Genomic DNA, 24,579 nt, shown 5'->3' on the forward strand with positions numbered 1-24,579 from the left:
TGAACTTCTGTTCAAATTTTTTACCTAAATTAATTTTTTGGGAGACTTTGGTGAAGCTTGAATCTTAATGAACAATTTGGAAAACTTCTGTGCCAGGTTGATGCTTTTCTAACTCGACCTGATTATAATGTAATCTGTGTGACCGTTGATCCTGGACCATCTGTGCTCTTTTGGTACAATAGTTTCCTGTTGACTGTTTGTTCTTCTGCTTCTTTCCCAATATGCAAATTTGCAATTTCACATCGAGGAAGATTTCTTTGAGCCCTGTGTTTACCACATTCACTCTCTGGCTGCTCATGAAGCTGAGCTGTATTTGAAGCAAGTCATAACTCAAACTGGGTTTTATGATGTGCCTATTTCTTTGTCTTTAGAACCCCATTTTCTTCACGCCATTGAGTACGGGAACTATGTGTACTTTTTCTTCAGCGAGATTGCAGTGGAGTACACCACCCTCGGCAAGGTGAGTGGAATAAACAGCTTTCTTTCTAAGCAGAATAAATGCCAACAACATCCTTGCTTGTCATACAAACCATACCCTCTGTTTCTCAGTGGCTCTTCCTGGTTGTGTTGGATTATAAATCATCTGGTAGAGGTTGAGGATTTTTCTGCTCCTGTCTCTTCAGGTCGTTTTCTCCAGGGTTGCACGAGTGTGTAAGAATGACAACGGGGGTTCCCCGCGGGTCCTGGAACGGTACTGGACATCTTTCCTGAAAGCCCGGCTCAACTGCTCCGTTCCTGGAGATTCTTTCTTTTACTTTGACGTTCTGCAGTCACTGACCAATGTCCTCCAGATAAACCACCGGCCTGCGGTCCTTGGAGTTTTTACCACACAAGCAAACAGGTGGGGATAAGGAAGATTATCTAGACGTGACTGTGTTAAGCAAACACCTAAATCTTTCTCATGCAAGGTCACAGCATTGATGTACAGATCATGTACTGTTGTTGTATGACCTGGAGAATGTGAGAGAAATATACAATACTAAGGGTAATGTAGCATTTTCTGGTCCACGGCAGTGTCCTTTTAATCATGATTGTTAAGAAAAATGGACTATTCACACCACAAAAAAGAAAAAAACAAAACATTTTTTTATAAAAGTACTTTTGTAATCGTTAAATGACTGTGATTTATTTAAACACTGGTTAAGAGAAAATAGAAATTACAAAAATGCTTCAGTTACATTTTTCAAAGTGATTATGAATTAATTATTTGTGCAAATAATTTGTTAATTAGTTCAATTAGTTCTTATTTCCCCTAACATGAGATTTTTTCCCCATGAATTATTGTTCTTGAGTGTAACAATAAGCAACTGCAATAAAAGATTAATCTATCTTAACAATTTTTGCACATATTTACTATCTATGCCAGAAAATGTGGAGGGTGCTTTGTTTTGGAATGATAGTTGGGATATCAAGTCAGGTTTTAACATTTGATGCCATCTCTAAAATTATAGGCCTATGCATAATTATGTATCCTCAGCAGGAAGATGAATTTACTGGTTTAAATGCACAGAATTTCTAAAACCTCAACTTTCTCCCAACATGCATTTGTTTTTTTAGCAGCATTTAGACACACTTTATACAGATATTGTAAACAGATATATCCAGGTGGCTTTTACTTTATACATCCAGGTGGGGTGAAATTTAATCATTTTAATTAAGAATATCTCCTTCTCCTTGGGCAGCATCACCGGCTCAGCTGTCTGCGGTTTCTACATGGACGACATAGAGAAGGCCTTTAATGGAAAATTCAAGGAGCAGAGAAACAGTGAGTCAGCATGGACACCTGTTCTGGAAGAACAAGTCCCAAAGCCGAGGTGAGCGATGCGTCTTTAAACTGCAAACTGTCACTTTCCTCCAGCATGTTTTTGTGTGTTTGGCAAAAGAGTTTTTGCAGCTGCTGTTATTATTCTGCTTCGACGTCTTAAGGAAAACATAAAGAAATAATAGAAAAAAAATGCATACACATAAGACACCTGTTGTGTTCGCCTGCTCTTCGCGGAAAAACAAATGGCTTGCAAGTGTTTTTGCATCTGTGTTTGTTGAACAGGATTTATGTCTTGTTTTCTTCTCTTTTTTTTACTGTTATCATACAGACCAGGCAGCTGTGCAGGCGAAGGCTCTGCAGCCACCTACAAGTCCTCCACCACTTTCCCAGATGAGACCCTCACCTTCATTAAGTCATATCCGCTCATGGATGAGTCTGTCCCCTCAGTCAATGACAGACCCTTCTTCACCCGCACCACTAGCAGGTAGACATTTTGGGGGAACGAAGACCAGACAATTTCTCAATCCCTTAATGCATCAGTCCTATGTTATTAAGCTTCTCAGTTTGTTACAATAGCTTATCATTTTTTTTGTTTTCACACACGCTAAAGTTGAGCATCAAATTGGTCCTTTCTGGCCCACTGGAACTGTAATTTACAGCTGATATTAAAAGTGTACTCACCACCTGACGGAAACACTCATATTTTGTGGAAGTAACTTTTGATAGAATGTTAGCATTCTGTCAAAAGAACAAAACAAACTGTAAATTTTTCACCTAAACTTTTAATTGGTCATAATCATGTGGTACAATATAATTGCGATAAAGTGCAAAAAAATGTTTTAAAATATAATTTATGTATTGATTGCTTATAAAATATTGCTTGATCTCTATCACAACACCAACTTAATTATAGATTTATAACACATGCATAGATCTTCTCTACTGAACACTCAGGTAATCATTTCAGAAGTTACTGTAGTTTTCGGGGGCGCACAAACTTTATTTTTCAACAGTTTACAGCAGCATGTAGTGTCCCTTTGCTGAATCAAATTGAAAACATCACCCACTGATTTCCATATTGTGCTTCAGTGTTTGAGGATTATGAAGCAGTGGTCAATTCTTTAATAAGCTGTATGCATTTATTCTCTGTAACAACACAATGTCCAACACCATTGGTGTTTTCACACGCAGGAGTCTTGATTGGTATAGACGAGGGAGCTCAGGTGGAACGCTCAACCTTGTACCTCATTAAAACCCATTGAATTTACTCAGCGGTCGATCTCGGCCCACATCAAAGGCAAGGCTCACAGAGAGAGGGTCTTTTTTCGAGTGCAGCCCTGACCTGCAGGCGCTCCACAGCAGCGTGCATCGAAAGGCAGGAAGCCGTCGGTGTGTGGGAGAGCGCTTCGCATGTTGTGACATTTGAGAGTCCACTGATAGCAGACGATGATACGATGGACATGGAATCATGAAGTGCCACAAGTGTTTCATTCACCACAGCACAGGCCTCAGACAGGAGTTGTACACACACATCAGATACACAGATTCAGCCTTCAAACACACACACCCAGACACACAGCATACAGGGGCTGCCTCTGTGCTTCCTGAAGCAGAGCCAGGCTGACAGCCAGCCAGACACTGCTGTGTCTCCACACTGGGGGAACGTGTACCGCTTCACATCTGGCGCCAAAAACATCACATCTGCCGCACTTTTTCCCCTGGGACCTGCTAGATAAATGAAATCCCACCGCAGACGCATCATGCCGTACTGCCGAACCCTTATAGGGATGTGCCAGTCAAGTGTGTGTGGGTAAACACAGCAACCTGGGTGAGACCATCTGGGAAATGGACGCAGGGACAAATGAGGGCTCAGAAACTGCTCCCGGTGTTCGTTGGGAAAGGATCTGGAAGGAATGTCATGCCAAAAATATTATTAGTCGAAATTTGTTTGTTTAAATCCTTGTGCAGTGATGTCAAAGTGCAGTTGTAGAAAATGAATGAACAGACAGTGGACTCAAGGTGCCCTTCAGTAAAGCCTGCTAGTCCCAGCGGCTCCAGAGGAGCCTGCAGTAGACGGTGATACTGGTCAGGTCCCTGGTGGAACCACAAGGATCACGGTGAATATGAAGCAGAATGTTGCTGCAAATGAAGCAGCAACCACCAGACAACCTCATGAATGTCAAACGTCATGCAAAGAGAAAGTTGAAATCTGGGACTGAAAACTAGACTGAGTGTGGGAAAGTGGTTGAACAGCATGAAAGATGCATCGATTGAATAGTCGTGGGTGGACATTAATAGGATGAAGGGATTAAAGGGAGTAGGCGATGGAAGAAGGGGATGGTGTGTTGGCAGATGAATTGATTGCGCACTGAAGATTTACACAATGAGCCCAGTGGTCGCCCACTCCTTGTTTTGTTTACTGCTGAAAACCAACATTTCCCCAGCAAATAGTATTAATAGTGTTTTTTCTTTTGTATCCCTTGAAGGTTTAAGTTGACCCAGATAGCAGTGGACACATCAGCTGGACCCTATAAGAACTACACGGTGGTGTTCCTGGGCTCAGATAACGGTCATGTTCTGAAGATCCTGGCCAGCTCAGAAGGAGCCAATGCTTCATTCAACTCCCAACTACTGGAAGACATCGACGTCTACAACCCAAACAAGTTAGAGAACACATCCTTCATATCAGTGTTATCTACCAATGGCTTTATTTCTCTGTTCATTTGCTTTTCTTTTGTTTCTTCCACTTCCTCCTTGTTCTGTCTTGATCAGGCCCTCCCACTCGCTCTTTGGTCTGTTGTAACACTTTGCATCGTCTTACACAGCTGAAGGACTTTTTTTTTTTGTCTCATCTTTTGTCACAGCTTGAAATTCTCATCAACATGAACTGAATTTTACTTCTGATATGTTGTATAGTAGAGAAAATACATGCTAAGCCTTTTTTTCTTTGATTCATGTTTTCAGGTGTAACGTGCGAGGGGAGGACAGGAGGGTTCTGGGTCTGGAGCTGGACCGGGATCATCATGCTCTCTTTGTGGCATTCTCCAGCTGTGTGATCCGAGTCCCGCTCAGCCGCTGCCATGAGTACACAAACTGCAAGAAGTGAGTAACTTGGAAATATACCTAAAGTAGTACTATGTGCAGAGAATTCACAATATTAGAGATGCAAAGATCAGAACTGAGATTTGCTCATACAGATTTGTGTTGATTTGGGGTTCATTCACAAGTTTGTTTGCCTATAATGTTCAGCTCATTTGGGGTAGTGTGACTATAGTGCATGGAATGTATATTACAATTTTTTTTTCTAAATCTGACCTGTTCCGGGACAGGAAGGGAGTGATTGCCCAAACAGATGAAACAGAACAGCATCTCAATCATCTTTGTCCTTCTTTTGACTTACATTTGAACACCTTACTGGCACTACCCTGTACTTCCCTCTATGACGGCATTCTGTTTCTTCACTTTAATCTGATTACTGATTACTCCTTGAGAAAGTAACTTAGTTAGATTACTGATTAGTTGATTTGGAAAGTAACTAAGTTACATTAAATGTAACCTTTTTAGTTACTTTCAGCAGCTGCTAAAAACAATGCTCTGCCACCTGTGAAAATGACATTGATTATTAATTGCAAGTTATTTTATAATGGTAACATCAAGAATATATCTCCACATATAAGGTTGAGCTGTATGGGAGATCGTTTAAAGGTTACAACAATACAAAAAAATTTTAGTAATTTGTTTTTTCAAGTATTGTCTGGAAAACCATAAATAGGATTTAAACCCCCCTCCCCAATCGTCCAGGTTCTGTGTTTGGTGTCCGCTCTGATATTAAGTACATTGCTATTAGGGATCCGTGATGCATCAAAAATGTAGTTTCATTGCAGAAATGGCACCGTGGTCACATTCCAACTGATGCTGTTTAATCATTTATGTTTTTCTGTTTTCTAGAATTCAGAAAATAACATTTATATCAAATCTATAGAATCAAAACTTCAGATTCCTGTTTGTGAAGATAGAAAGAAAAACATGGAAAGCATGTAAACAAACTGAATAAATGTTGTAATTCATGAGAGCTGTTTCTCTACAAGGAAAATTTCCTATCAGCAAATCCCCATCCCCAACTCTGATGCTTTCTGTGCTTACTGCTTTACCACCGATGTGAGAGCATGAATAGATACAAAATTTGTTCCTATTTTCTTTGTATTAAATCTTGCTGATGCACTGGAGAGTCACCAAGTCCAAGGGAAGTTTCAGAACATTGAGTAATAATCTTTTACCACATACAGCTGGTAAAATAACTATTGAACACATCAACACTTTACACAGAAGAGATACTTGTATCTCTTTTGATATAAAATTTAAAACAGGTCTCAGAAACAATCAGAATAATAATAAACACCTGCAAATTGTTCACAGATTAAGTTACGATTAAAAAATCCAAATGACATAAAGACTAAGTATTTAACACATTTACAATAAAAAAAAACCTTTTTGATAGGTGTCTCTGTGCATTGCTCAGGTGATCAATTCTTTCACACAAGTGAAAGTCTATCCTGTAGATTCTGAGTCGATGTTCTCTGATTTTCTTGTCTTTGATTTGTGACAATTGATTAATCAAGCCATTCTTGCAATTTACATCAAGCTTTGGAGGATATTCAACATGCTTTTTTCTATTAGTTGAGTGTTATGTAGTCATTGTACATAAAATCATTTGAGTGCATTAATTATTGATTTTATGAGAGAAACTGTACCCGCTTCTCTTTTTGAACTCCATGTATTTAGAAAACCTCTTTAAATTTTTTTTTTCGAATCCTCTGTTGAAAATCTTACAAGGGGAACCTGGCTATGGCTGCTTTATGGTGAATGTATGTTCTTTCCACTTCCAAATTATGAATCCAGGAGTACTTACAGGAACATTAACATGTTTAGAAAATCAGCTGCAGTCATTGCTGTCCTTCCTTTTCCTGACTACACTTTGATAATCGACACATTTTTATTGACCATCATTTGATGCCAAAACAACTGGTTGTGGTTTCAAATAACTGGAGAACAAATGCTTTGAAGACACTGAAAAATTTCAGATGTTTTATTGGTACTTATTTCCTGAACCATAAAACTTACTTCCACATTAATTTACGGAGTGGTTTGTTGATAATTTTGTTGTATATTTGGATTATTTGGGGTTTTGCCTCTTCTTGGCTTGAATTTTATGCTAAAATAACATTAAGTAAGATGTTGATTTCTTATATACTTATTTTAGTATTTAACCTCTTACTTCTGTGCAATAAATTATATTAAATTTAATTCAGAAGATTAGCTTGCATTATCTAACAATGTATTTTTTATTATTATTATTTCCATTGACCGTATGAGCTAAGCTGGATTCACAAAATTGTTTTCTTAATAAATCTATTTATGCTTGAGGTTTATTTGGACCATTGCAGCAAATTCTGCACAAATCTGGCTATATCTCAAAAAACATTTTTGACCCTTCAGGGAAAAAGAAACCTTACACTGGCTTAATTTTTAGAGCTGAATTGATTAACTTTTCCCACAAACAGCCTGTAGTTAATATGTCATTGTGAAAAAATAATGTGGTGTCACATACTAAATATTTGATTAAAAGATAAACCTTTAATTAAATTTTTCTTATAAATGATACTTTTCTGAAATATTTTTGAAGAACATTGACAATTTGGACAGAAGTTAGGATTATAATCATACTTTTTCCACCCCAGAAACATGATTATTATATGTTTTAAGTGTTTTAAACTGTTTAAAATAAAAACTTTCGCAAAGCATTGATTAAAAATCAGCATACAGCTGAATCATAGCGTCTTTCTTTGACTCCAGCTCTTTTGTTTCACCAAAATCTGTGTTGCCCAAGCTAATGTAGTTGGTTTCCAGTTTCATGATCTATTTTTGGGGCTGTGAGGAATGTTGGCCTCTTGCAACCCCCACTCTTTACTTTACTCCATCAAAATCAGAGGAGGGGTTTCTTCTTCAGCTTGTTTTGGGAGTGTGTATACTCCCATAGCATGCAAACCCCACATTGCAAAGGTCTGGAGAAGCTCTCAACATTGTTTAGTCAGAAATTGGTTCCAGCTGATTGGCTGATAGCCAGCATTGGCTTTTGTAAGATAGAGGAGAGAAGGAAAAGCTGGAATGAGGAGAAGGAAGCTGGGATCTAGCTGTTTTTGTCAGACTAGCTATGTTCTCTGATCCCTTTTAGAGACTAGAACCACAGCATATCTCATGTTTAGATTAGGGGCCCCCAAAAGCCACATCAGCAGCAGCGAGGTCAGATTTCTGCCACCATATCCTCCTGAAACACACCAATGAATCTGTTTCTCTTCAGATCAGATGTACGTCATCTCTCTCTCTCTCTCTCTATTTTCTACCTCCAATTTTTTCCCAATCTTGGCCTGTTTCTCTTTCACCCCCTCACTGTAGGCAGTATTATCAGGTTTGTTTGTTTTGGTCTTTTTTTATTTTTTCCACCCAGGGTCTTACTGCCAATATAAGGTTTCAGAAAAAAAAAAAAAAGCTTCCATTTCAAACAGCAGCAGGGAACTGTATGAAATGGGGAATTTTAATGAAAAAAAATACAATAAGAGGAGAAGAGGCCCCAAACCCTGAAAGTCTTAGAAGCTCCAGAAGTCCGTTCAGCTATATTTCCTATTTGATATGAACTCAACGAACTTGCTCCAATAGAAAATATCTACTGCTTCTCTATCCATAAGCAGCTGATTGATAATGTGGATAAGCGGTCACAACATTTCCTTTCTTAGAAAAGATTCCTTAAAGGAGCCATTGAAATGAGGTCAGACTATTTTTTTTTCTTTTTTTTTCTTTATAGAATCAGAGACGTGTAATCTATTTTTCTTGTAATGCATCTAATCATTGCCAAATCATGATTCATCCTCCACAAAGACGTTAGACCTATGTATCTCTAGACAGAGTTTTAACTAATGAAGATCACATAGAGTAACAGAAAGCTCTATATTTTAATAAAGTCAACATTATTTTTATAGCACATTTCAACAAAAAGCCAGTTCAAACTGGTTTCCATGAAAAAGCATAAGAAAAAAAAATGAAGTTACTTGATTTAATCTATGTTCTCTAATTATTAATCAAAGGCAGTCCTAGAGAAATGGGCTTTTAGTCTTGAGTTACAGGCTTTTTTTCAGTTTTCTGGAAGTTTGTTCCAGGTAACGTACATATAAAATTTATTATAACGCAGTGTTAACTGCGTTATAATAAGGGATGAAACCTATAAAAAGGTGTTGCCACTATCAAGGAAAAAATTACAAGAAATTACCCTGTAATGAAATTGACAAGACATTTTTTATTTCATTTATTTATTTATTTTCACAATCCTGGCTTAATTTGTACATACAAACTAAAACTTCAGACCAAACAGGCTGCTGTAAGAAAAAAAAAAAAAAACAATATCCACATTTTCTTTTGCAACTATTCCAATTTGCTTTGTTTGACCAACATCTTCATGTGGGGTAAAATGGTCCCAAAACACTTCATTTAGAGGCAGCAAACAATTTCACTCAGTGGCTGAACAGCTCCTCTCTCAGGGAAAATTGCATAATCACTGCTATTAAACATGGGAACGTACAAACTGAGGATATTAGAACAAATAGGCCCATTTGGGGTTCCTTTGCAGTTTGGAAAAAAAAATCATTAAAGTAAAGTGAGGCATGAAAGAGTAATCTTTGCTTTCTCCTGTCTTCCCTCCTTTCTTCTTTCTGTCGAATCATATTGAACAGATATTGAATAGGTAGCTTGTATATTAACACAAAATGAGCTACAGAGGAAATTTAATTTGAAAAAAATTCTGATACCCTGGCATACTATTCTGTCATACTGACAGAAAATTGTATGTCAGATTTTTTTTCTTTTTCTAGACAAATTGGAAAAAGCTTCACATTAAGTTCAGGTTGGAATAAAATTCAGTAAATTTTATTATTCCAAAGATTTTTGGCAACATGAATATGAGCCACAGAGACCCTCAACAGCTGCATGCATCGATGTTCCTTATAGTTTCAGCCTGCACAAACGCACACACACACACGCGCACGCACACACACACCCACACACACCCACACACACACACCCACACACACACCCACACACACACACACACACACACACATTTGTGTGTTCATGATAGTAAGGCCCAGAAAGGTGTTTTGTTTTGAAGAGTGGCATGGGACAAACATAAATCCGTTAGGCTCAAGAACTGCACATACTGTACAACAACTAAGAAAGAAAAACCCCAACAAAACTTCTTTTCCTGAAGTTCCATTTGGCTTTTTCAGACAAGTTGCTTCAGGGTTGTCGTTTAATTCTGTCAGATAGTTGTAAATGAATGCCTCTGACGGAGGAAAGAGGGCTAGAACGGAGAGAAATCTGCATATATACCTTATGGCGAGCGTATGAATAATTTATTGAAGTAGCACTTTAGTATGCGGTGCCACATATTAGCAGACACACACAGTGAGGAGAGTCATTTCAGATTTTCAGTAACCAGAGGTCCTTAATCTGTGAACTGTTTGATTCAAAGAAAGCCTTTTCTTTTTGTGTTTAACTTTAAAAAATACTACTTTTATTCACTTTTGAGAAGTTAACGCTCAATTTTGAAAAGTTACATATAAAGTGAGAAAATAAATTCTATAAAACCTCTTTATTCTTTCTACCTTTGTAACACTATTAAACACTGAGTTATACGGTAACTATTTCTTGTTTGATATTACCTTACTTGGAGGTGATCTATTTTTATGAACTGTTCAGTTAAAGGTTGTGAAATAACTCCTGTAGGGTAACTTTATCCTTCAGTCACATATCCAGTTATCCTTGTAGGGTCGTGAGGGGCTTCTGTCTGTCTGCAGTGGTCATTGGGCCAGAGACCCCGGTCACCAGTCCAACAACACAGAGACACACAGGACAAACAACCATCTACACACCCACGCACACACACATACACACCAAAAGGCAATTTAGGATAACCAATTATTCTGACATCTATTGTGAGAGACTGTGAGAGTCTGGAGAGAGAGAGAGTACCCAGAGAGAACTCAATCATGCATGAGCAGAACATGCAAACTCCATCAAAACGCCCCCGAGCCAGGATTTTACTCCAAATTAGAATATGTGCTGTGATGAAACTCGTTTGTCAGAATGAAGAGTCTTTTGAAAATAACACCCATTAGTCATGTATTAAACATAGTTTTCATTAAGCCTACATTTTTGAGTTAAAATTATTTTTGTTGTCGGTCTGATGTCTAATCTTTGTTGTTGCGTTTCATTAGCTCTCGGATGGAAATGGTCATAATTAACAGAAATGAATGCTTGAACATATTGTATGTATAATTTAATCATCATAATGTGTTTCACTTAGTGAATTGAGTGACTGAAGAAAAGCAATTTTAAATGTCATAGTCAACAAACTTTTAAAATTTCTTGACTTTTATTAGATGGAGGTAATTAGTCTACCTCCATCTAATTAAGGCTCTGCCTATAATTTCCTATACTTCTTGCTTTAAAATCCATCATAAAAGATTATAAATCAAGTCAATTTTGACTTTTTTATACCAGTATAGCAGCCAGTCTAACTTTTTTGAAATAAATGCTTGAAATATTTTGTTTTGGTGCTATACTTTTTGTTTATTTCATTCAAATATCTGGCAGATGAAAAAAGAGCACTGTCCAAAATCTTCCTGTCTTTAATTCACTTTATTTTTAGCTTCCAGCTCGAGGCGCAGCAGGGGAATAATAGTTCCTCTCTTGATTTCCTCCTGCTCTGAGCTGACACACTGATGTGTTCTCAGTGGGATTCCTCACCAGATTTAACAGGCCGGGGATAAAGATGCACACACAATACACCGTCAGTTCAACTGTTCATAAATCATTTCAGTCTCTCGAAACGGGCCCCCCTCATTAAAACTTATTTAAACTTGACTGCCTCCGAGGTTTGGGTTTGACACAGAAGGAAGCACGTAAGCGTTTTATTGTTTGCCGCCGTTCTTTTGTCACTGTGTACTTTGTGCTCATTATGTTGTCGCTGCTGGGTGAATGCCACACTCTTGCAGACAATAACTTGTGCAGCTGTGAAAAATATTGCTCACGCGCTCGCTGTCACCCAGTGTTGTTGTGGAGTTTCGTGTTGGCAGGAGGAAGGCCACAGGATCCATGGAGGTCGATTTGAGAGAAAAATAAAACAATATCTTAACAAATCAAGCTGGAAAATTAAATTCTACTGATTAGAAGAAAGTTTTAATCAACAAAAATTAATTACGGGTTTGAAAGTCGGAGAAAAGCTCTAAATGTCGTGATTCTGCACGAGTCTTTACTGGTGGGGATTGTGACTAATGGCTATTGATTGTGGTTAATGCTGGTGACATTAAGGACAGGATGTAAACAGGTCCAAGTCTTGATGTTATTCCCTGAATCACAGAGCAGATAGACAAAACAGCAGACAGGATCACAGGATTGAACAATCCTCTGACTGTAGGATGATGATAAAACATGTGATCAACTCTAACATGACCATTCAGATTTTGATTAGCCATATGACCAGCAGTTCTGCCTCTAACATGTGCTTCAACAGTAACAATAGTACAACTTTTTTATTTTTTAGTTGTAATGGAAATAAAATAAAATAAATAAAATGTGAATCAGCAGGTTAAATCTGAAACTAATTTTATATAAATATGAAGGAATCATCAGCCATATTTACTGTAACTTAACCCTCTCAGGCTCAAATTATTTGAAAAGACTGTTTAAGTTGTTGCAAATCTGCAACCCCTGCCTGGAGAGGGTTAAAGTGTACAGATTTATTACACACAGGATTTTTTATTTACATTTTATTTTGGTTAATTTTGAAAACAGTTTGATCTTTTATGCAACACATGAGTTGACCTAACTCAAACTTCAGTTTAAAACGTAAAAAAAAAAAAGATATAAATGTATTTTAAGCATATTAATACAGAAATGCTAGCCCATTGAAAAGTACATTATGTACTGTAAAGTAGATGCACTATATATTTGGGTAGAACTCCTTTTCTATGTTGGCAAAGGTTTTCATTTAGAATTGAACAGAAAAGCCTTTATTGTCCTGCACTGGAAAAATTCATGTGTAACAGCAGTAATAGATTGAAAGGTTCACACAAAAAGTTCTTAAATTGTTCCAAAGAAGTATTTAGGAAAGTCACATAATGCTTGTTTCTAAAGATTTTTAAAATGCATATCTGAAACTGCAGAATGTTATTCATCCACTTACAAAAGAATAACTGGATGAGTAATTATCACATTTCTCAGTGCTCATTAGTTATAATAAACAGATAATTTATGATGATCACATCTGTTTGTGTTTTTTTCTATTCATCACTAATTAAAAAAGTAACAATGCAGAAATTAAAGTGTTGAATTGTTCGGTTGGTTTGAAGGACACTATAATTTTAGGTGCATCGTTTGTGCCCGGCTGCACACGGATCCTGTTTTTTCCATCCTTTGTTAAGGCAGAGCTGAAACAGGTGATAGGTGTTGTTTGGTTGGCTTGGTGGCAGGCTAGTGTCTCATTACCTGACTAACATCCAGTGAACTCTGTGTTCTTCACACTTCATGGTCTCCTCATTTCCTTCTACCACTAACAAACCGTCTCCCTGTGTCTGTTATGCAGAAGCTGTTTGTCTTCACGGGACCCTTACTGCATTTGGCTCAAGTCAGACAGCTGTGTCACAGTCTCACCTGGATTCAAGTAAGTCTCTCACACCCCCCCCCACACACACACACACACGCAAGCACACAGTTAGTGCCAAAAGCTGTGTCATACTTGTATCCTGGGAGGGCAATGCAATCATCAGGTGATGATTGACTTTCTTAGATGTCATGACTGAATTACTTTCAAGTGCATGTCAAAGCCTGTCAAAGTCATTTACCCGTATGTGGTGCACAGCAGTGCTAATGCAGTATATTATCAGAAAGAGTCTCCAGCTAATGGAATGGGAATGGGTATGGATGTCTTACTGTAAACACAGTAAGCTTGGCGTACAAGTTGAATATTTTTTGTTGTTGTTCGTGTTATTGCTTTACTTCTCTGGACATTTCAAAATTATGTTTATCTACGCAATGAACAATTATTGTAATCCCCACTATAACATTTAAATTGTGTAATCATGCCAGAAAAAGCATTTGAAAACTTTTCTTTTTCTTTTTTCTGAGGAACACAATCCCTCTCTAAAGAAACATAAAAAATTATCAGTAGGATCACATTTATTGTCTCTTCTACTAAGTTCAACCAGTTTTATTTTTCCTACTTTTGTTTTATGAAGATCAGCGTCAAGAAGACCTATGGCTAATCTATTAATTACTTGTTTTCCTTGGGAAAGATATGATGTAACACCATGGTCCATTTCTCTTATGAGTCACTATTTAAGAGAGGGAATACAAAAGAACATGCAATTCAGATAAAGAAGATACTTTTTGATCTCTGAGTCAGTTTTTTTAAGTAAATATTTGATAAATATGTAGAAAACCACCCATTGCCAACTGCTTGGTAAGATGAAGGATCAGTGATGCTGTGTCACTGTTTCTCTCCCAAAGCATTACCTGGGAAGCTCTTCAAGGTCATGATGTAATAAACTTTTGCTGTATGTCAGTACATACAGTTAGCATTTATAGAACTTCAGTAAAAATTCAAATTAAAACTGAAGAGCAAAAATGAAATCATGCTGACTGAATAACAAATACTTTTTGACAATGCTTCTTTGCCTCCCTCCTGTTTTTAAGACATTTGAATTAGCAGGAGTTTGAAAATGTAACACTTGAGAATTTCTTTTCCTATTTATGTTGCATCAGTAATTTTCGGCCTGACATGATTTATTGTCTTTAATAGTAAATGTCTGAAGAATATATCAAGTTTCAGATTTGCTCCGAGCAGGATGTTGCAACTGTTAATTATTTTTTGGTCTGAGTGTTAATAAGTGATGAGATCAGTCTCTGAGGTGTTTGCTTGGTCTGATAGCATGAGCATCCACATAAAGACATTATTAGTTTTGCAACTTGAAGCATCAAAGGGCAGATTTGCAACTTTGTCAATAATGTGCAGCCAAGCAAATGGAGAACCAATAAATTTCACATCTCTTCTAACTCCTCCAATGAGTTGCTCAGATGCCCATTTAATCTGGTCTGAGGACATCCTCTAAATAATCAATAGTTAATCTAGAATTGGACAAGTGGGCAACATCAACATGATGAATATTTGATCACTGCTTTCTACTCTGATAGTCGGTTGACTCAAATTCTGCATCATTCTTGTTTGTTGACAACCGGCTGCGATGTGTGAATTCTGTCCGAGGGAGGATGCAGAGCACATGTTGCTGTGTTTTTATAGATCCACTTATAAACAAGCTTCTAAACATCTGAGCATGTGGAGCAGCTGAAGGGCAAAGGTAATGAGTTAGCTCTGATGTTAGATTAGCACAACAAAGTGAAGCATTTCAAATGACATTTGTAGGGAGCTTTTTGTGCTATTTATACCTTTAATGCCAGCTGCGTCACGCTTCTATTCATTGTTTTCATATCAAAAATGTTAATGAGTATTAAGAGAGAAAAATACATAATATAAAGCCAAATATTTCTTAATGTAATTACTTGGTTCCTATTTTATCTGAAAACCAAGCGCTAACTCTTAGTAAGGGGTACATCCTGGACTTGAGCAGGTCACTAGTCTATTACTGGGCAACACAACAATGCACACAGATACACACTTTTACCTTGAGGCATTTTAGAGACTAATTAACCCAACATGCATCTTTTGTGGGAGGATAGAAACCATCCATTGAGAGCATGCCAAGTCCATTCAGGGAGACCCTTGCTGGGATTTGAACCCATGTCATTGTTGCTGCAAGGCAACAGCGCTAACAAATGCCATTGTGCAGCTCTTTGGAAAAGTGTGAAAATTTGAACTGAAAAATGTGACGTAACATTGGCATGAGGGTATCTTATAATGGCATACCTGAGAGCTTTAACTATTCTTGTGTTGCATTCTGTATTGAACATATTGGAGGATATCAGCAGCTTGTGTTTAACTCTTTCTTTCACTTACAGACATCATTATCATGGCTGTTTTGTTGCATCTTTCAGGAATGGTGCAGTTTGTTGTTCACATGTAAAGAGTTCAATTAGTCACATTGCTGGTAATTTTTGAAAGGTACCCACAAAGACAAAGCTTAACATTAATTGATTAAAGACAGTCTCATAATTTTTGATTGGCATCCACTTCATACCACTGCTGCATGTCAGAAGACTAAGTTGCTGTAAAATTTTAATTAGATTTCAGTGAGCAAGGAACAGGTTAATTACTCCAAACCTCGACTCCTCTCTTTCCGTTGGTTTAAAACCTATCCCATAAAATGAGAAGTGGGTTCTGTCTGCATGTGTTTCAGTTTCACAGCAGTGTGCTGCCCTGTCTAAGAAAATATTGATGGAAGACGGATAGGTGGTTGGGTCGACAGATGGATGCAATAAAGGGTGGAGGAAGGGGGCAGTTAAAAGTGCTATTTTCTTGTCCTGATCATCAAGGACTGTGTGTGCCTGTATGGTTTATGTACAACCTGCTGCTAAATCACCACACAGGGTGTTTTTCCTTTTTTCCTTCCTATGTGTAGTGGTTGTAAACTGTTGCTGCCGTCTGACATAACTGCATGCATCACCATCACACACAGAGTTGGAGAAGGAGAGCACCACATCCACCGCCAGCCGCTTTCCAATAGATTATCTTGAAGGCTGAAAATGCGCCGACCTGGAATTATTGCATATCTTCTGCTTGGTCACTCAGACATATTACTTTCTCTGCCCTCACATGGAAAGGAACTAATGGATTTTTTTTTTTCCACTGCATGTTTTGTCTGTGCACTCTGATATTTACCTATTAGAAATCAGCTAATATATTTGGTTGTTTGCTGTTATTAATAACGTTATACATGAGAGTAAACAAAATTCTATAAGTATTTTATGACTTTATTGGTCAACTTCTGACGCATGTTTTTTTCCTTCATTTACTTGTTAGTTTTTTCTAAATAAACCACCCATATTGGCCGGTAAAACAGCATGTCTGACTTGTTGATTTTCACCCCTGGAAGGAAGGCATAAAGTTTATGTGTGGCAGGCGACACAAAAGACATATTAATGTGATCTTGCAAAACTTGTCTCATAGCCATTTTGTTGTCATTTTTCCAACCCCATTTTAGTCCACCAGTCATTATTTGCAGTCTCACAAGTCCAACAAACGTAAAACTTATAATTTATATCTTTTGTATTAATAATGCTGTAATCGGGTATTTGTACTGAGCATCATTTACAGTGAAGAAAATGCCGAAGACATTAATTTATCCATAAATAGAAATTTATTTTTCAAAGCTTTTGAAAGAAAACGCATGTAGATTTTTCCTTTTATCTAAAGCTTTCCATACCAAACTAATGCAAGAAAAGCCGCTAATGATGACATGAAAGAGTTTAAAAACCCACCTACTTGTTTTAATCAGCAGGGTTTGGAGCTGAGGCAGATGAGGCAAGTACAAATGGCCATGAAATTGGGGAAAAAAAGTCAAACTGCAAACTTATATTTTGTGTCTTTGATTTCAGATGTAATTTTATCTACTAGTTGCAGCTCAATGCACACTAAACATACCTTGCAATCCTTGATAAGTTGATAAATGTTAACATATATCCCACAAAGCACTATTTTATGAGCGCCCCCAGATGTTCAAACTGTGTTAAAACAGATGTGAGCTTTAACACATTAATGTATCACAACCTATTTATTTAGTGTCGCATCTGGGCAACCGCAGGCTGAAATAACTAATGTGATCTCTTAAGATGGGTCATTGAAATTAAATAAACCAAACGTAAAGAAGCATCTTAAACTCTCGGAAGCCATTTTATTTTATTTTTATTTATTTATTTATTTATATTAGCATTTAAAGACTTTTTTGACTCAAATGAAGACTTCTGTAATTGTCGCTGGATCATTCTTTGAAGTGCAGCAAGATGTGCTCTATAGATGCAGCAGCAGAAGTGCCGATGTGGCTTCACGCTAGCAGGGTCCATAGAGTTACTTGCCGAAGTTTGATTTATGAGCCGCTTTTAGTGTGCAGGACAAAGCTATGCTGGAAACCAGTGGACCAGAACCTTGGAGAGATCAGCCAAAAAAATCTTGTCCAAACCCAACAGCAGTATCAGATTTCTACCAGAAAGCTCAAGAGAGAGAGAGCTGTATGCACAGAAAGAAAACATCACAATGGGGAAAAAAGCTGAGGTCTGGGTAAAGGAGTTGAGCAGAAGAGGTAAAGATTTTTCTTTACAGATAATATTTTAGAATAATGAAGGGGAAGAGGGAAATAAGTATGTTTTTTTGGGGGGGGAGGGGTGTAATTTGAAAGAAAAAACAATCTGATGCAGCTGAATGTGGTGTGCAAGATTTTAGACTTGCATGAAGGAATATAGCTTATTTTTATCAAGGCGACTGAAGAATAGTTGGGAAGAAGGGAAAAAGGAAGGAGCATTATAAAGGATGATAAGAGCAGCAATGAAAGAAGAGAACGGTGAGCTGATGTGAATCAGGCAGCAGCAGAGCCCACAGTTGGATTTGAAGAATCTCAAAGTCATCTACCTCCTGGTACTCACTCTTTTCATGGACCATCAGTCCTTTTTTTCATTCCTTTCCTCCTTTCTTATCCAGAGGAGGCATACATTTTAATGGCTGATTTGTGGTGGCTCAAAATGATAAAGAAGAAGGAGCAGAAAGATTTTACATGAAAAGACTGTGGCTGAACCTCTCTGCTTTTTTTCTTTCTCTGGATGTTTAGTCTTGTGTCATCCATAATGCATTCGACAAAGTCCCTGTCACCAAAGCCTTATGCTGAAACAAAAGGCTGCTGAGGCAGAAGGCTGGAAACAGATCCAGGAAAGGGGAAGCAAATCACCTGTGGTGTGCAGGTGGAAAAATCTTTTTTTAAACAAAAAGCTGCTTAGATTGGTCCATCTCGCATTACATCCATGAAAGCTGATAGATTCAGTTTCTTAACTCCTTACTAATGTCCATACATTAGCTTTAATATTCACCTTTTGTTTTGGCAAAAATGATATTTTTTAGTTTGTTCCTTGATATTCTGAAAGCTACAAGCAATTATCATGCCTGCTTTAAAAAAATCATAACTTTAATTGAAGTAAATCAACTCAAAAGTTCTTTTAAGTGCTTGCATTGCTAAGACAGTGTGCATGTTTTATGCTAAAAACAGTGCCAAGTTATGAAAATTACTAAAAATAGGACATAGTTTTTCTTTTTAAAATGATTATAACCAGTTTTATAATGAAGATAGATATATAAATACAGAGACAGCATGTGTATCCTAATTGCTTGTGTACATTTAAGCACAAAATTCTTCATGTCCATAGAACTTTTATTTTTTATTATTTAACTATAAACTGTGTTTTTATAGGAAAAGCAAAAGTCCAATATGAGTGTTTTTTTTTTTTTTTTATACAACTGCATGTGAGCATTTAATACAACTTATCAAAGGTTGTATTAATCCTAACAACACACCACTACTTCTCAAGGATAATCTTTGATTTTTCCTTTTGATACAAACTACAGATAAGAGTTCAGAATAAAAATGTGAATTTACAAAGCATCATCAATATTATGAAAATAACTCATCCAGAACAGGAAGCATTTTGTTGTCCAACATTTAGGATGAATGATTGAATTAAAGTGGCCATAGATTTTTTAAAAATTATTATTAATATCATTATTTTTAATCCAGCTAAGCTCAGATGGAAGGAATGCACAATGTATACTGCAAACTTCTGTTTTCTTTTTATTTATTTTGGTTCATTTTAATCCTTGGTCATTTTCACCTAATGAACCAGACAGGTGAAAATTGATAATCATGTGCGAGATGGCTACCTTATCGTTGCTCAAATAGTCAAATATGATTAAACAGAAACCCTAAAAGTATAAAAGAGGAAATTGGCAAAGTCTGTTGAAGCAGATGAATTAAAGAGTCGACATGTTCCCTCAGAAAATACAGCTTCCTCTAAAACAGCTGCTTATAGGTGCGTCATGTTCATGATTCAAGACTATGGGTTATATGAAATCAAATTTTCTGGTTGTACTAATCTGATTTTTTTTTTCTTTCTCACAAACTAAACAACTCTTTGGGGTATTAATATTCCATCAGTGCAATATATTTATTTTAACTATTTTAATGAAATTTAAATGCACAGTATTAACTCATACTTATGTGCTTATGTTTCTACTGTAATGACATACATATGGAAGCATCTATTACAGGATGTTTTTGACATTTTAACAAGTTATCAGGTAAAATTGCACCATATTTTTGGACATGACTGAAAGCAGCAGGCCTGCTTCTCCAGATGTTGAGTGCAGCTGTCCCAGAATTTCTCTCTATGTGAGACATATAGTAATAAGATACATTCCTATTTTTACGACTGTCTCCAAATTACAAATGTATTCACTTTGCCAGTGATATCTTTAATATTGTAATAAAGACAAGCATGTAGTTCTTGTGACTTTTTCACATAATACAGTTGGCACATTGTCTAATGTCTTTCGTATGTTGCTCCATATATTTTTGAATCCTGTAGTTGTTAATTTATTTGGCAGAGAGAGACCCACCTTATCTCATCAACAAGCAATGAGAGTTGGCTTGTTGTGTAAGACTGCATTCATTAAAGTTAAAGGCTGCCATCCGACAGCTTATTTTATGTCTGATCTGTCGAGTAAAATCAATAGGGTCTCTCTGAGTGCGACACTCTTTTATTGTCAGCCAGAATCCAAATAATGAACCCCCAGGAAAATCAACATGCCATGTGGAAATGCTGCCCAATACTGTTCGATGATGATGATGATCTAACAACTCTTTAGCTACCTGGAGAGGACCAGCTAAAGAGTGGGAAAATAAAGGGGAGGTAGCTGGTGTCTTGTTTAGAAAGTTGATTGAATTAAAACAAATTAATCATGTTTGTGTTCAGCTGCTTTCTGCTTATGAGAGCCAATTACTACTATCCCATCTTGTTTTTCTAAAACATAAAGGGAACATGCTTTTCCACTAGCCACCACAGCTTTTCATTTACAAACATCAGTACACAACATTTAGTCAAGTTAAGTTCCCAGCCTCCTGCTGAGGTCAACATGTTTTTATCTTGATTTAAACAGATTTGAGTTGTGAACTTATCTTTTTATTTTTCTGAAACACTTTGCACTTTAATCTATAATGAGCATAGCCTAAACCATGTTCATATTTAACACAAGGCTAATTTAAAAGATTTTTTTTCATAGTACATCAAACGACATAAATGTTTTGTTGTTTGCATTCTGCTGTACAAGGTGTGTTTGTTGTAGGAATGATTAGCTGATCGCTGACATCTCTTTAAGATGTAGCCTGATGTTTGTTTGTTTTTCCTTCTACATTGTTGTTTTTTGATTTAGTAATTTAGTAACTTATTTTCTCACACTGCAATGCACACACTAACTGGTTTGTTAACGGGGGAGAGGAATGCATGAATGCTTATTCAAAGTGGATCCTGGATCATTACACTTGAGCTTGTGCTGTTTATAGGTCTATGTTTGTTTTATTTTGGTTCAATGCACTGTGTGGGAGGATAACTGGCATTGGTGGGAAACTCACCACGGTTAAAGGCGCTTGACTCAATCTCATTACTCAACCATCGAGAGGATGAGTCTGGATGAGCCGTCGATTTCTAACGGATGCAAAAGGGAAAGGTTGAGTGTTTACATGAGAAAGCGTAAAGATGTAGACTCGTTTTAATCATCACTGTAGAAATTTGGCTGTCAGGCTGTGACAGTGATTTAGGGAGGTGGATTTGGCTACATCAACATAAAAGTGGCAAGAATTATTCAGTGAAAATATTTTTTTTTTTCCATGTGCAGTAGAAGATTTTATTGAAGTGTGTCTCAGTTTCTGGGTGTCAAATAAGATTTAATCCAAATAATATGCAGCTAAGATTAATTAGGCAAGCACTCATATTTATTTATTTCACACATTTTATAGCACAAATGTTAAGCAAATAGGTGTCTCTGACAATCACTGAATGCATTTTGGGATTCAATTTTTATTTTTTGTGCTTTCTCTAATCAAGTTGACTAAAAACTTATTTAGCTTTGTTTTTTATGTTTTTTTGTTTATGTTTTACTTAATGTATTTCATAAAAGGATTAACATCCGATAAATACGGAATAAAAATCATTTTCTTCAGTCACTGAGAAGTAGTGCATTGTTTTGGCAATAATTTAATGCTTAACACTTGAGTATCCAAATATAATCAATTTCTCCATGTCAAAATCCATGGTAAACAAACTACTAAAGAGGTTGTGACAGTAATTCTCCCATGTCTGTGCGTTTGTTTCCTGTAGATATATATACAGCTCTCTGTATAATCTCTTGATGCCATTAACAGCAGGAGGTTCAGCAGAAGGAAGAACGTCTCCATAAATATCGTCAGTAAATGACAAGTTTTTCTGTCAGTAGCTCTGGATCAGCACACTTGTCTCTGCACTATTTTTCTCTGACACTCCAGAATCACACACTGAAGCCGTCATTGCAGAGCAGAGAAACTGTAGGTACCAATTTTACCAGTGGTAGCCTTGATGCAGCTACAAAAAGTGCTGCGTACAAGTAAACTTGGAAATAACTAACCGGGGTGCAAGGAAGAAGTCACCCCAGAAAACTACAACTCAAAAATAAACTTTTATAATCTGCTAAATGCTACGGTGGCATTGCCGTTTTGTTGGCAAATTTAATATCAGATCTTCCCTTCGGTTTTTCGTGCCTCTTTGTCCCAACAACAGAAACGCGCTGACTTTCACCAGACACAAAACAAATTAAATTGTAGAGTTGTGCACTTACCTCCCGATCTCCAATCAGTCCTCAGAGTGAAATCAATTTTGTAAAGAGGTGCTTTGTTTGGGAGGGACATGTCAGTGAAATGGATTGATGTAAATTTACTGAGAAGTTTCTTTGTTGCTGTTTGTGTGTGTTTGTTTATGTTCAGAGGCGGGTTTGAACAGGACGTGGAGAACGGCTACCATCAGCATCCTGATACCTGTCATGGTGAGATGGAATCCATTTAAAACTTAATGCACAGGGTTTTTTTGTCTGATTAGCATTAAAGTAGCAAAAAGAGTTCTCCACTTTGGAAATCACTGGTGCCTTTTATGATGATACCTCAGCATATTTCAAAGAAATTGCTCAAAATCCCAAGTATCTGTATTTGTTCATTGATCACAGTGAGTTGATCATACTGAGGCTCTGAAGTCTGAAGTTGTGTTTTATGTTTCATGAGTCTCACTGCAACTGTCCCAAACACACCAAAAAGATGACACATTCTTTTTGGTGTGTTTTCCAGACGCAGCTGCTTAATTTAGACTTAACTCTCCAAACCAGTATCCTTCAAACAGCTGCTTGCCATCTCCTTCTCATAGATGAATAGAAAACCTACAGCTTATCATAATACACAGCATATGTTTATTCCCATATACTGCTGCTTTACAATGAAAGTTCTTCATAGATTTTCTTCAGCTTAACTCAAGTAGAGCTTAACTTGATGTTTGAAAAGCAGTTTTGTCCACTGAAGTTTGCCATCTGTGCTTTTAGCCTTTGTGTCAAACTGTGTTGACCATTTTGTAACATGAACTTGTTTATAAACATGCTATGGTAATATAAGTTGGAACAAAATAGAGTAACTTATCATGTGCTGTTATAATACCTTGTATTTCTTCCACTACAGATGTCTTGGCAACCACACGCAAGCACAACCCAGCACTTGATTCAGCTTTTGGTCAGTGGTGTTATTTTCTCTATTTTTTGTTTAACTGCTTCTGCTGATTTAGCAGATCCAGATCATCAGAGTTTTATTTAATTGTATTATTTGAATATATTTTGTTTTTTCTCTCTGATACTCAGATGCTATTTTTGTGACCATTTTGTAAAATATGGAGTGAGACTCTCATGACTCAAGCACTATTTTCTTAAGAACAATATTTTGAGTAATTGCATACAAAAACCTCAAAGCCAATAAGAAATATTTTTGGGGCTTATTAACATTCACCTCTGCCTTACATTTAGTTTCAGAAGCTCCTTGATTTTGACTCAGGGAGCAAAAATACTTGATTCAGAAAAATGTTCTCACAAAACAGCTTTAAAAAAAGCTTACATAGTTTAAGAACTAATGTCGAGGCTTCTCTTTGTGTGAGACTGGCTCTGAGATGTGGTAACTCTCACTGCTTTCTTTTAAATTTGGACTTGTTTCCAGATTCCAAACAATTTTACATTTCAGCTAAACCACCAAAACACAAACAAACAAAAATGTTTATGATCATGATCAGCTCTGAGATTGATTTTCAGAGTTGACATGCTCTTGGAAAAAACTTCAAACCTTCTTCCTCTCTATGACTGGATGAGTTTTTTTTTCTCTTTCATATCCATAATGAAAGCATATTTAAAGTTAACAACTTGGGAGGTTTCAGAATATCCTAGTGAGGCAGCTAAATGACTGGAGCCTCTTCTCCTTCTCTGCCAGTTTGACAGTTTAAACATTGCAGCCATTGTGTGGGGCATCACTCCTCTGATGGACCAGGAACTCTGCTGGCCAAGCTGCCTAATGCCCTGTATCAAGAAAGATCATCATCCCTGTCACGTCCCATTACTTCTCCCGCCAGCCAGCAGTTCCTGGCAAAGCCGGAATGGAAAGCAAAAT

The 24,579-nt window shown here is 37.0% G+C and overlaps 1 protein-coding gene across 6 annotated transcripts in view; it reads left to right on the plus strand.

The window, feature by feature from the left end:
- Nucleotides 1-24,579, plus strand: part of sema6e (sema domain, transmembrane domain (TM), and cytoplasmic domain, (semaphorin) 6E) — a 144,449-nt gene that overhangs the window by 99,953 nt on the left and 19,917 nt on the right. For all 6 annotated transcript variants that reach the window (XM_055047115.1, XM_055047119.1, XM_055047120.1 and 3 more), the window contains 9 exons: nt 372-460; nt 624-841; nt 1,683-1,814; nt 2,094-2,249; nt 4,252-4,428; nt 4,730-4,867; nt 13,458-13,535; nt 22,876-22,934; nt 23,611-23,661. In XM_055047115.1, coding sequence (XP_054903090.1) covers nt 372-460; nt 624-841; nt 1,683-1,814; nt 2,094-2,249; nt 4,252-4,428; nt 4,730-4,867; nt 13,458-13,535; nt 22,876-22,934; nt 23,611-23,661 — 1,098 coding nt within the window. The remainder of the gene's footprint in view (nt 1-371; nt 461-623; nt 842-1,682; nt 1,815-2,093; nt 2,250-4,251; nt 4,429-4,729; nt 4,868-13,457; nt 13,536-22,875; nt 22,935-23,610; nt 23,662-24,579) is intronic.

The sequence above is a fragment of the Poeciliopsis prolifica genome, unplaced genomic scaffold, assembly GCF_027474105.1.
Source record: "Poeciliopsis prolifica strain line A6 unplaced genomic scaffold, Auburn_PproV2 SCAFFOLD025, whole genome shotgun sequence".
Lineage (NCBI taxonomy): Eukaryota > Metazoa > Chordata > Actinopteri > Cyprinodontiformes > Poeciliidae > Poeciliopsis > Poeciliopsis prolifica.